The sequence below is a fragment of the Aethalodelphis obliquidens genome, unplaced genomic scaffold, assembly GCF_003676395.1.
Source record: "Aethalodelphis obliquidens isolate GAN/ISIS:26980383/991018 unplaced genomic scaffold, ASM367639v1 scaffold5, whole genome shotgun sequence".
Lineage (NCBI taxonomy): Eukaryota > Metazoa > Chordata > Mammalia > Artiodactyla > Delphinidae > Aethalodelphis > Aethalodelphis obliquidens.
In genome coordinates, this window is record NW_020837949.1 from 63,734,002 (window position 1) to 63,748,514 (window position 14,513).

The 14,513-nt window shown below is 34.3% G+C and overlaps 1 protein-coding gene across 8 annotated transcripts in view; it reads left to right on the forward strand.

The window, feature by feature from the left end:
- The window catches only part of PHF14 (PHD finger protein 14), a 198,273-nt gene that overhangs the window by 62,012 nt on the left and 121,748 nt on the right, over window positions 1-14,513 (forward strand). For all 8 annotated transcript variants that reach the window (XR_003432009.1, XR_003432010.1, XM_027102544.1 and 5 more), the window contains exon 14: window positions 4,351-4,519. Coding sequence is in view for 6 of the 8 variants with exons in the window: in XM_027102544.1 (XP_026958345.1) it covers window positions 4,351-4,519 (169 nt within the window). In the remaining 2 variants the exon portion in view is untranslated. The remainder of the gene's footprint in view (window positions 1-4,350; window positions 4,520-14,513) is intronic.

Here is a 14,513-nt window from a genome sequence, read left to right on the forward strand (position 1 = left end):
AGGTCTATCCATGAAAAAAACTGTGGTGTGAAATCTTTGAAGACTGAAAGAGGTAATTTGTAAAGGAAAAAAAAGTAAATCATAAATTATTTATAATATTTGGGAAATAGAGCGTTACTAGATTTATTACGTTTAAAATTCATAAAATCATTTTTTCTTTTATCCTTTTTTTCTCTGGATATACTTTTATTCTTTTAAGACAAAAAGAAAATATGTAGCACAAACTCTTCTATGAAGAATTTTGCAAGTAGTTTTTTCCATGTTTTTCTTCATAATTTGTCTTCCCTTTCTCCCATTAACTCTTTTTTTTAATTGAGATATAATTGACATTTAACATTTTATTAGTTTTAGGTGTACAACATAATGATTTGATATAGATATATTGTGAAGTAATTACCAGATTAAGTTTAGTTGACATCCATCACCAAACAATTTTTTTTTTCTTGTGATGAGAACTTTTAAGATCTACTTTTTTAGCAACTTTCAAACATACAGTGTAGTATTATTAACTGTAGTAACCATACTGTACATTACATCTCAGGACTTATTTATTTTGTAACTGGAAGTCTGTCCCTTTTGACCACCTTTACCCATTTTGCCCACTCCCTCCGCTTGCCTCTGGCAACCACCTGTCCATTCTCTGTGAGTTTGTTTTTGTTTTTAATATTTCACATATAAGTGAGATTATACAGTATTTGCCTTGGACTTATTTCATTTAACATAATGTCCTCAAAGTCCATCCATGTTGTTGCAAATGCCAGGATTTTCTTCTTTTTTATGGCTGAATAATACTCTATTGTATATATAGACCACATTTTCTTTATCCGTTTATCTGTTGATGGACACAGGTTGTTTCCATGCCTTGGCTATTGTAAATAATGATGCAGTGAATATGGGAGTGCAGATATCTTTTCAAGATAGTGATTTCATTTGCTTTGGATAAATACCCAGAAGTGGAATTGCTCATATGATAGTTCCATTTTTAATTTTTTGAGGAATCTCCACACTGCTTTTCAGAGTGGCTGTACCAGTTTACATTCCCAACAGTACATGAGGTTTCCCTTTTTTCCATATCCTCGGCAGCACTTGTTATCCCTTGTCTTTTTTATGACAGTCATTCTAACAGGTTTGAGGTGATATCTCATTGTAGTTTTGATTTGTATTTCCCTGACGTAGTTTTCTATAGGCACCTTTGAAGATTTCCCTCTAAAAAGTGGGGAAAGCATGGGAAAAGGCTTAGAAATAAGAAAAAAAAACTATGGTGTGAAATCTTTGAAGACTGAAAGAGGTAATTTATAAAGGAAAAAAAAGTAAATCATAAATTATTTATAATATTTGGGAAATAGAGTGTTACTGGATTTATTATGTTTAAAAATTCATAAAATCTTTTTTTCTTTGATGCAAATTATATTTTCTAAAGATTAAATTAGCATTCTTCCTTGTTTTAGCATTATACAATAAAAATTATTTTACTTTAGTAATTAAGATTTTTAAAACCTCCTTAGGTAATTATTATGAACATAAGTTACAGTGTAGGGTGCTGGGGATCAAGAAGGTACAGCAAATTGAGGAAAATCTCTTAGTATTTCAGTATGAAGGTAGTGCTTTGGCATAAATTCCTTACCTGAATTTTCATTATTTATACTTAAAAATCCATTTTTAATTAATGGAATTTTTGATTACTTAAGGTTACCTTTAGTACTATGCATAGGAATTATAGATTTTATACATTCTCTTCCCTAATAGAATATATTAAGTAAAAATATACAGGATTAAGGTGAGTTTAGCTAAATTCATAGATAATAGCAGCTTAGTGGATTATTTTTTTTCTATTTTTTAAATTAATTTATTTTTTAGTGGATTACTAAAAGAAGGCAGTTATGTGTTTTGATATTATGAGGGATAATTATGACTTTCCCCCCAATATATGTAATTCCATGGAATTGGACAGGCCATGGCTTTATCCTCAGTTATTATTTCTTAGGCTCTTGTGTACCGGTTAATGTAGCAGAGATGCTTTTTCATATCTTAAAGGCTATTTATAAGATGAGGACTATAGGGACTTCCCTGGCGGTCCAGTGGTTAAGACATCGCCTTCCAATGCAGGGGCGGGTTCGATCCCTGGTCATGGAGCTAAGATCCCACATGCCTTGTGGCCAAAAAACCAAAACATAAAACAAACAATATTGTAACAAATTCAATAAAGACTTTAGAAATGGTCCATGTCAAACAAAAACAAAAAAAAACAAACCAGAAACAATATTGTAAAAATTCAATAAAGACTGTAGAAATGGTCCATGTCAAAAAAAACAAAACAAAAAAAAGATGAGGACTATAGAGTTTAAAAGATTGCTGAAAGAGTTGCAGGTAGTGTTTTCATCTGTGTTGGCTTTTTGTACTGCAAGTATCATGTGGCAGTTGTCTTGAAATAGGAATAGATAAATTTCTGTTTGGCAGTTACATTTTGTTTAGATTTTTCTGAGTTGTTCAGTGTTTTGTGGTTTTCAGAGCATAATATTTCTGTTATCTGACGTGCTCTAAAGCAAGTTTCTCTGTCACCTAAATGTATTACTTTTGGTGGGGGTGAGAATGAGCATGAGAAGTTGGAGAATGTACTGACAAAGGTTATAGTTACGAAATGAGAAACAGAGGGGAAACAATGGAAATAATGGAAATGAGATGTCCATTTTCCTGGAAATGAGGTTCTCCTCCATCTGCAGGGCTTGCTGTGTTTTGTTATTTATTTGCTTGTTTGTTTTTATTGTAGCGGGCTGTCTTTGTGCTGGGTAACAGCCTGAAGTGTAAACTTGTGGTTTTCTCATGTCTTTTCTGAGCCTTTCCCTGGGCAAGTGTGGTCATTTAAAATTTTTTCCCATATATGCATTTTCTTTTGAAGGTCCTAGTCTTTAATGTCTGGTTCCCAAAAGGGGAAAAAGAAACATGAAGGTTGGGGGTAAAGGGTACCAGTCTGCTAAGTCCTGGAAGTCACTTTGGACCAACGGGTGGGGTTTGCAATAATAGGAGGGGTCACCCACCTCTTTGTCTGCCATCATGTGATGAGAAGCAGCAATCAGTGATCAGAGCACATATCCCCAATATTTGGAGGACAGGGTTCATTTTGTCCAACCTGGCTCCTAAAAGCTGTGACATGCTGCTGCAGGAACATGTGCACAGCTGCCTGCCATGTGGCTTAGGATGGGGGATAGGTAGCTACTACTGTACTAAGAGCTGAAATTGACCAAAATTAACTGTAATTTACCTGTGCCAGCCTTTCCCTGGAAGTTGCAAGCCTTCAGTAGACTCCAGAGTTCCAAAATAGATAAGTCAGGCAGACTCTGCTAATGCAATTGTTGTCTAGGTTGAGATTCAGATTCCTATTGCTTTCTATTCTTCCATCTTCCCCCCATATTTTTAAAAACGCTACTTTTTAAAGTTAATTAATTAACTTATTTGCTTATTTTTGGCTGCGTTGGGTCTTCGTTACTGTGCACGGGCTTTCTCTAGTTGGCGGCGAGCGGGGGCTGCTCTTAGTTGTGGTGCGCGGGCTTCTCATTGCGGTGGCTTCTCTTGTTGTGGAGCACGGGCTTGAGGTGTGCGGGCTTTGGTAGTTGTGGCACATGGGCTCGGTAGCTGTGGCTTGCAGGCTCAGTAGTTGTAGCTCACAGGCCTAACTGCTTTGTGGCATGTGGGATCTTCCCGGACCAGGGCATGAACCCGTGTCCCCTGCATTGGCAGGCAGGTTCTTAACCACTGTGCCACCAGGGAAGCCCTAAAAATGCTACTTTAATACATTCTTTTCATAAATAAATTTATATATTTTCTTTTATACGTAGTAAAGGCCACCAACCAAAATGATCCATTTATTTTTGTTCACTTCTGAGAGTCTGTTTTTACAGAACTTCCTTAGTTGGTATATTCAGTACAGCTTGCTATTAATTAAGATTCAAGGATATTATAGCTGTGACAAGACGTAGAGTCAGGGTCAATGAATACTTTGATTTTCTGGTGTCACAGTATATGTCACTTGAGGAAAAATCATGATTTCCTGATGGAAACTATCTGGGCTTCTTATGTTGGTTCACTTAAACATGTAGCAGTATTACATGTGTTTTTATTATACTTATTAGGGATACATGGAATTGCTTGATACATTATACTTATTTTTGTTTCTCTTACAAGAATGTATGTGCTTTTCTGTATGTATAATCATTGTATACTCTATGGTCACATGTTCCTGTGTATATTTTCATATATTCTAAACATATACCTGAATTTTGTATTTATAGAAAACATAGCTAATGCTGGAAGGTAAAAATAAATGTATGAACTTATATTTTTTTCTTTATGTAGGCAGTGTTCAGAATGTGACCAGGCAGGGAGCAGTGACATGGAAGCAGACATGGCCATGGAAACCTTACCAGATGGGACCAAACGATCAAGGAGGCAGATTAAGGAACCAGTGAAATTTGTTCCACAGGATATGCCTCCAGAACCCAAGAAGATTCCAATAAGAAACACGGTAATTTATTCCCTAGTTATCATAAACATTACAAAATTCTGAGGTCAGAATTTAAGGGGTGAGAAAGACAAAGGAGTAAACATATACTCAGTAGCCAATGAAAGAAACATGTATATTGCTATTGGTTATTCTTAAAAGTTTATTTTATATTATGAAATATAGCAATCATACATGAGAATGTACAGTTTTTATGTTCAACATAAAGCATAATAATAATGAAGGCCCATTGTGTTCACAAACCCACTTCAAAAATAGAATATTACCAAAGCCTTTGAAGTCACCTTTGAATCCATCAGTACTCACTTCACCATCCATCTAGCCCAGAGGTCACCACGTTTCTCAACTTTGTATTTTTCATTCACTCCTTTTTTTATACGTATTGATAAGTATGTATATATGTATTCATAAATAATACATAGTTTTTCAGCGTTTGAACTTCATATAAATGGAGTCAGACTTTTTTCCTGTTATTTGATACTTTGACCAATGTTATCTTGATTTGATTCACACATGCTGATCTGTGTAATTGTAGTTCATTTATTTTCACTAATATGTAGTTTTTTATTGAAACAATAGATCATTATTAATTTATCTTTCGTTCTATAGTTTGGCAGTTTTGTTGTCTCCATCTTTTTACTTTTATAAACAACTCATTTTTAAATATCTTTCTAAATGTCTCCTGCAGCATGGTAACAGGGAGTTAGGGTATATAGCAAGGCATGGATTTGCTTAGTTATAGGATATCTGCATCTTCAGTTTTGCTAGGTAATTCCAATATTTTCCAAACCAGTTTACACTTATACCAGTAATGAATAAGTGGTATAAGTTTTGCTCCCAAACATGTTTTGTCCAATGTTTTAATGCTTTCCAGTGTGATACATGTAAAATAGTACATGGACATTTTATTTTGCATTTCCCTCAACACTTAGATGACTTAGAGCATGTATTTATATATTTTTGGTCAGTTGTATTTCCTCTTCTAGGATATGTATGTGCAAGTCTTATTCAGCTTTTCTATCAGGTTGTTAGCCTATTTCTCATTGAAAATTCTTTGAGGTCAGAGTTATTACCAGGTGCCTGGGAGCTCTACCAACCTAAGACCATTTTAAATAAAAGTTTAGCATGTGTGTCTCTTCCATTACATGAGTAGTGTTAATTTCTACTCCAAACCCATGAGGGGTGGCTTGCAGTTATGAATTCTAAGGGGAGACATTTTTCACCTTTTTACCTTGAGCCAAGGCAGGCGCATTTAAAAAATCTGCCTTCCCCTGAGGGAGATGTAAATATGTATTTAGGGTTAGTTATCATCATTCGTTTTATCTGTTTGGTTTGAGAGAGTCTTAATTTTTTTTCCTTAAACTAACAGTTTTCTCAAAAGTTTTTTTTAATCTGTAGTCTATATTACAATATAATCACTTAAAAGATTTTGTTTAAGAGAAATCACTTAGATTATTTCATTCAGTTTTGTGTTATGGACTCATTTGAAATCAAAGAGGCAAATCTGGGAATTTTTATCTTTTAGATAATTGAAGTAGTTAATTTTGAGTGCTCTAAATGGATCAACTTGAAATAGTTTTATCTATAATTTCTACTACTTTAAAACATTTTTTAGACTTCACAAATATATTTGGTTTACAGATGAACTAGAGAGAATTTTCCTTCTTTAAATAAGCCTGTTTGTTTCTATTTCTAAAATATTTTCTATAACTGTTTGTTGCTACTATCTGAAGCTATTCTTAAAATCTTAGAGAAAAACTTCTTATGTCTACAAAATTATCCTCTTATGAAACATTTTTTCTAGTTTATTGTTTACAGAAATCCTTAGGAACAGTACTATCATTTTTTAACTTTGGAGTTATCATATAGAGGGGAATTTTGTACATATTATAGTGATATTTATGTGCCCATAGTTTAGTATTACTTAAGATAAATGAGGATTCTGGTTTTTTTTTTCTAATTTACCTGTCTGCTTTTCCAGCCTAGAATTACAAGGAAGCTTTTAAATTTTCTAATTTAGTCCAATTCCTCTCATCTTATTCTTTGTCTCTAGTTTTCTTGTGTTAAAGTTTTGTAGATGTTGGTAGGTAAAAGACGAGAAAGGATTCTATGCCCAGTAATTTTAGGAAATATAGTATGGTTATTTTTTCTTTGGGGGGAATTCAAATGCATATTGAAGCTTTGAGAAATACTAATGTTTAGAAAAATGATTACTTTTCCTTATTTATCCTTTTTCCTAACTTATTTTATCAAAGAGCACTTTTTTTCAAGATAATATTTTATTGTGGCATAGAGCACCATGAGGTACCATCTTTGGAAATGGTATTCTAGAGGCCACAGATTCCTTGCATCAGGATCACCTGGGGTGTTTGTTGAAATGTAGACTTTGGATTCATCCTAGAGCTAATGAATTAGAATTAGGGGGTTGGGCTAAGCAGATATCTTAGGTGTTAGTCTTATGCAGACTAAAGTCTGAAAGTAACTCTCTGGATAACATTTATGATTATTACTCTTACTCTTTTCATTCTTCTCTGCCTTTGCTCCATCAGTCTGTACAGCAGTTCAGAAAACTTGTGATAAGCATATTCAGTTGGTCAGGTAACAGACTGAGGAACTTAAGAATTGAGAGATGTAGAAGAGAATGATCAGTCTCTTGATCTTGATCTTGGCTGAGTTTCTATTGTTACCTTAATTTTTTTTTTATTAAATTTATTTATTTATTTTTTGTTTTGGCTGCATTGGGTCATCGTTGCTGCCCGTGGCCTTTCTCTAGTTGCAGTGAGTGGGGTCTACTCTTCGTTGCAGTACACAGGCTTCTCACTGCGGTGCCTTCTCTTGTTGCAGAGCACAGGCTCTAGGCACTGGGCTTCAGTAATTGTGGCTCGCAGGCTCAGTAGTTGTGGCTCGCAGGCTCCAGAGCGCAGGCTCAGTAGTTGTGGCACACGGGCTTAGCTGTTCCGCTTCATGTGGGATCTTCCCAGACCAGGGCTCAAACCCATGTCCCCTGCATTGGCAGGTGGATTCTTAACCACTGCACCACTAAGGAAGTCCCTACCTTAATTTTTTATTGGTCATTTTTGTTTGAGTTGTATTAACATTTTAAAGTTTCTTTTCTTAGCACTCTGTTAATTATGGGAATTCAAGTATATTACTGCCTAATAATAATTTGTCTAGTCAAGTACCTTTCACAATAAATAACTGATTTATCTCTTCCTTTAATTTTTTAATTGTTGTTCCTAGTATCTTCCTACTTACACCTTTTATTTTAGTACATATGTTACATTTTGGGATATTCCATCCTTAAATTCTTTCTAATAGTATTTTTGCTTTTGCTAGTTTTTTGTTTTTCCGGCCATTATTCATCAAAATATAGTTCATTTCACAGTAGTCATAGTATTCTATCTGAATTTTCAAGAAAATTTTACCCTTGTGACATAGGGGATTCATGACAGAACTTAAACTTCAGTTTCTCATTTCAAAGTAATATCTCACTCAGTAAAACTGTTGAAATGATCATCTCTTCTAAAACTTTCCATTTCTGTTAAGTTTGTTATGTTCCCTTGGGTTATAGTGATAGCACAGTTTTTAGAAAAGTAGTTTGGGGTTATTTCATGCTAGTAAAAATGATTTCATCTTGTTTCAGAAATCCATCTTGTGCGATATATGAATTGATATTCTGTTAGAATAATTTTATTTTTAAAAATTCAGACTTTGCAGTATAATTAAGTATATATAGCCCTTTAATCTGTTTTTTTGAAGTCTGTCTCTGTGGGACTGTCCAAGAATCATCAAAAACAAAAAATGATCAGAGAGCTACTATAGATTGAAGTTCCATTTTTATTGAATATCTTTTCTTACCATCTGTTATTACTTTCTCTCCTTTTATACTTTATATCTTTATGTTTAAAAATAACATCATGGTGGTAGTAAGGGAGTGAAAGGGAGAAGGAAGGGATTCACGTGTTGGAATATTTGAGTAAATCCTGGTATATTACTACTATTAATTTAACATCTTTTAAATCTATATTGCTAATAAATCCAACCATTATTCTCTATTTCTTCCTATTATTTGACCTTTGTGTATTTTACTTCATTACATTTTTCAAAGGTAGGTAAGTCAGAAGTGGATGTGGGGAATTAGTTTACTTTTATATAAGATGGTTTAATAATAATAATACCTAACATTTGCTGAGGACTGATCATATACCAGATACTGCAGTAATCCTCCACCCTACTCCCTCTTTAAAAAAATAAGTTACTTTTAACTTTTCATAACTCCTATATTACTCAAAATGAATCTGAGGCACAGAAACCTTAAGTAATTTACCTGTGATCTTACAGATAGTAAGTGGAATAGGAATTGAACCCAGACAGCCTGAATTAAGAACTAGTGTCTTTTCTGAGGTCTGTAAAAGAGCATTTAGTTGAGGTACAAATGGAGTAGTTATAAAAACATTTGATCATTAGATAGCATAGTTGGGAATGTGATATTCTAATCTTATACCAAAATGGTCATGTGTCGTTCCATACCGTAGTGTTATCTGTGGGAAGCCAGGCATATATCCACTTATAACTCATGTAACTGAGTTCATCCACATTAAATATTACATTTAACACTCCTTTTCTTTGTACTTTCATTTAGGTGTGAACAATTTTCCTTTTCAAGCTTGTGCAAGCGCATTGGCATTAATCTTGTCAGTTACAGTGTAATAGTGTAGAAGTTAATAAAATGTTTGAAGGTTATTTTACCTCGAGGAAATTGGTATTTAAAAAGATCAAACAAAAAGAAAAAAAATTAGAAGCAGCAAATCAATAAGTACACTGACAGCATGTGTATGTATGAACTGCCAGTATATGTTTGTTTTGCTGTTCTCTGTTTTGGTTTGCTTTTTTTCCCACCTAATTGAGTACTATGAAACCTGCTGTGGGAAAAAAAGAGTGTATGCTCCGCATTGAGAGTGAAGTTGGAGAAGTACATAGTGGTTTTCTTTACTATTTTTTTTCTTTCCTAACTAGTCTCTCCAAATCTACCTAAAACATTTGGCTTACCACATCTCAGGTTTTTTTGATTAAGCAACAAATATCTTTTTGATTGTTTCACTTGGTTTGATCAGTGTTAAGAGAGATGAGCCCATAGACTCAGTCTCTGTGCTCCAGTGCCGCTTTTATGCCAAACAAGGCTGCTGTTAGAAAAATGGCATCCACTTTTTCCTGCTGACAGGCAGTTGCCATTTATCATGGCCAACGTGTACAATGGGAGTAGAACACTTCGTTAAACCTTACTATATTTTTATTATTTGGATACTGAGGAAAGTCATTTTTTATTTCATTCTACTCTGATTTCCTTAATAAGGATTTATAGAAATCTGAAGGAATACAGCATATTTTGAGACAGTTGATTTAATATGATATAGATGCTTTTCAAAGTGAATAGTCTCGGTGTTACTTTTTTCTCCTAGATTATTTGTACCCAAAGATCATAAAAAGATTAGCCAGAAAAGTTGTTTGAAAAAAATTATAGCACTAAAGATTTAATATTTTTTTTTAAATGGGGTAAAAGAGCTATTTATCTGTATAAGAATGAAAATAGTATACTTTCAGAAAATACCCTTCTTAAACAAACATGGAGATTCTCTCTGTTTCACATTTTAATGTTATCATATTTAATTGTTAGTTATCAATGTTTTTGAAATTTATCATTCTGAATGTTAGAATTATTTTTAAATTAAGTTTTAACTATAAAAGTAATATGTGAATACTTTTTGTTCTAATAAATTAAAAATAGAATTAAAGTCTTCTTTAACTTTTCTCCCAACATTCCCCTTCTCCAACCCAATTCACATGCCTTGAATCTATCTTTATTATGAGGGCACATATTTTGAACTTTGATTATCTGACATTTCTATAGGTATATCTGTCAAAAAAAATAAGAAAAAAATTGAAGAATGAGCCATATGGAAAAACAGTATGGAGATAGTTCAAAAAACATAGAAATATTCAAGTATTAATAAATAAAAGAGGAATGATCTGGTTTTAGAAAATTCTTCACATGTTGTTTCCTGCTCCAGAGATAAGACTTTGTAACATCTTCCTAGATTGGCTCACAAATATCCCATCTCCAGTATTTAAGCATCTCAGTAGCCATTATTCTCTTTTATTACTGGGTACAAATAGGAGGACTAAGTCTAAAGAAGAAAAAGGGTTGAAAAGCATATTTCTGTTTAACCTTTACCTGTTATTTACTGTGTATTTTATATTTATTCAATTGTCGTAGCTACCCTGTGAAGCAGTAACTAATATCATTGCCATTTACAAATGAGAAACTGAGGCAGAGAGTTTAAGTAACCTATCTAATAAGGACATACAGCTTCAAAGTGGTAGAAACAGGAATCAAATTTAGCTAGCTCCTGAGCCCATACTTTAATTACTTTATTAGGCTGCCTTTCTAGACAAGATTACTAGTAGTTGTTCCTGGTATTTCTTGGGCTAGAGTCACAGTATCTTCATGCTTCCAGCAGCTTAGTGACTAAGAGTTTGGTCAGGAAAATGGAAGTCACTCTATGGAGAATTATGGCCTTATACTACTGTTGGCATAGCTGAGGGCGTGGATATCAAGAAAGCTGTCACCATAGGTCAGAGGAGCTCTACTGAACATCAGAGAAACTGTCAATGAAATATCTATCCTGAAGCACCAAGCAGGTGGTAGGAGCTGACATTAGGTCAGAGAACTTGACAGTGAAGACCTCAGCGTGAACATCACTGGTGAGTGGGTAGAAAAGTGAGAGTTTGTGGGGAAGTCTGCAAAGCCTGCCAGGACTGTGAAGTGGGAGCTGATGGAAAGGTCAGCAAGGCTACAGCATCTGAAAAAGCCAAGCATCTGACTCCCATGACCTCCTGAGAAAAAATGGCCTTCACTTTACTTATCTGCTTCAAATATGAGGTTACAGACATGGAACTCTCCAGGGAAGGGGGACTGTGGGGAATGTGGTTTCCACCCTTAGACAGAGTAAGCAAGGGTGGTGGGGGTGGTGGTGTGTGCCAGACTGACCACAGACAATCTAGCATAGTAACCAACTGCAGCTTAAAAAGTGCTTAATGTAGTGCTTACTTGGCACACGGTGGGTGCCCTAAAAAGCAACATTTTCAGACTCCTTTCCCCACCCCCACTCCTGCCCCCTTTCCTTTCCTCTTAGAGGACTGTGATACCGTCTTCATCCATATTCTCCCAGCTCTGAGCCCTCTGCAAGGCAAGCTTGAAGTTCTTAATAAAACGGTTATATGCATCACTGACAGCATAAATACAGACCTGAAGAGTTATAAAATACCAAGAGGATAACCTCAGTGTAGGCCAAAGAGGGTGAACGTGGGCTTTTTACAGGCTTAGCAGTATTTAAAAGAGAGAGAGAAGTTTAACTCCTTCCCTAGCTTGCTGAATATCCAGTGGAGCCCTCACAGTGTTTGCCGTTGATTTACAGGTGAGTCACAGGTTTTTTCTCACCCTGGTATTTCTTTTCATTTCTTTCTTTTTTTAGTTAATTAAAAGGAGGCATGAGAGAAGTAGAGAATCTTAAAAGATAAAGGTTCTTGTGATAGATGTCAGCGTTGTTAACTCAATGACTCTCTTCCTCTGTTCCTCTTATAAAAGCTACACAAATGAATATAGGGCTTTTCTCATTAGAGATTTTGACAAAGAGAGTCCCTTTTATTTTGATTACATTAAGCAATTCTTTCTTCCAGAATTCCTACAATTTATACCATCCATTGCCAGTGTATATTTCAGAAGTCGGCTTTGATGTAATTTATTTTTTAGTGGTTGAGCCTATGCTTTGGATCCATATATTCAGTATAAATGGTATAATACCACTTTATAAAATAATAACTGTCGTATGTCTAATTATACGTTCTGGAGAAAGCTAGCAGTTTTCTCTAATGGTTTTAACTTCTGCGTTAGCCAGTAAGAATAATTGGGGATAATTTTTAAATATAGTTTTCATTTACTGTAGGAATGAAAATGTTTTGTTTGGGGAACTGGGATCTCATTTATCATAATATAATTCAGCTTCTTTTGCTCTGGGAGAATTGCTTTACTTCTCCTGCATGAAAGCCTTTTTATAGGTATTAGTTTTATATACCTAGCGCACCTTTAAATGTAAAATGACCATACTTCATACATACTGTTTTCCTTTGATTCCTATATTAGATAAAATATTTTTTCTCGAACTTCTTAAAATGTTACGTGGTTCTAATCTTTCAACTATGAATTTTTATTATAGTACTTTCTTTCTACTAGTTTAAAATAGTATCTTTTTCCTTCCACTTTTCCAGTTTGTTTCTATGGCATCAAGCCAGAACAACTCGTAATACCACTGACCTTGTAGGTTGCTGTTTTAGTGATATGTGATGCATTCACTGTCTAGTATCACACAGTCTGTTTTATGATGTTATAGTATTCTAGTTTTAAGACTTAATTGCTTTGTTTTTTACACCTTTACGGATCCCAGTAATTCTGTATTTATTTCATCTCCCCTGATTTTGCTAATTTTCAGCTTTATCTCACATCACTTAGAGGGTAGATAGTGACTTGTAATGCATACAACACAATTCTCAGCCTCAGTGGTTTGATCTTTATTTTGTCCTCTTGGGAAAACCTTCAGAGTCCAGTGAAGGGAAGACAGTACTTTAAGATGAACGTCTGTTTATAATGTATAGAAGCATGAAGTGATGTTATATTTTCTTCACAATTGTCAAAATTGTAGGTAATTATCTTTTGTGTGAGTGCTTTATATTTATTCCTGAGTTTAATAGTTAAGCAGTAAAAATTGCCTGCATGGGAATCCACGTCTTTACATACCCTCTGGTCTTTGTGACTCCTTGTCCTACTCTTGAACCATGGATCAGGTTAATTTTTTCAGTATACACCTATTGAGCAAGGCACGAGGTAAGGCACCGGGCAGTAGATGCTGAATAGAACACTAAAGTGAAGACATGGTCTATGTCCTCAAAGAACTATGGTGATAGAAAGTTGACCCTCAAATAATGTAATATAAACTAGAAGGTAGAGTGTCCAGATGAGAGGTACATTAAATTACCCTAGAGGTAACATAACTGAAATGGAAGAGGAAAGACAGAAGATTGAGGTGAGCAACAAAACTAGAGGTTGACTATTAATACTAGTAGGAAAGTATTCTACTGGCTGAGAAAGTCTTTATTTTCCACTGCCCCAAACCTTTGTATTAAGAAGTTGAAATTTTTAAAGTAACAGCAAGCTGAACACCTGTAAAAGCATTGGAGCCTTTAGCATAAAATTTAGTGTAAAAATTTTGAACCACATTTAGATATCATCTAACACCCGTATTTGTCTTTCTTACAATATGTTTTTATGATAGGCATCTTGATGGCTGGCAACAGCTTCTTGCATTAGTAACTTGGCAAAATTTTAAAGAAGTTAATTGGATCAAATCTTAATAGCTTAGTGTTAGTACAGATTCACTTATCAATTAAGGTTATTGATGATTAATGACTTAGAGCACCTTCAGCAAAAAGTCACTTGCATTCATTCAGTTTTTTCAGGTAAATAGGTGTGAACATTTTTTAGGATAGCTCATTTCTCTTTAAATTTTTCCTGTGTTAAGGAAATTTTGATCATTAGTATATTGATTGATTGAAGTAGTTTTTTTAACTTAAATAACTTTCTCATATTTATTTAATTAGAAATATATATGGATATAACTTCTAGTTATACTTGAGAAAATAATCAACCATTTAAAATGTAATGGTATTTTCCTCTCTAGGACAGTTTTTTTGTAGCATTATTCCCTGTAAAAGATAAATGGTACAAAATCAAATTCTTAAGTGTTTTAGACAGCATCAAAACCTGTAAGATAGCCTAGTGTGTGGTGGAAAGTACCTGGACTAGCACATGATAAATTCAAATTCTAGTCCATACTCTGGCAATAACCCTGTATGTGGCCTTGGATAAGTAATTTAACTTACCCTG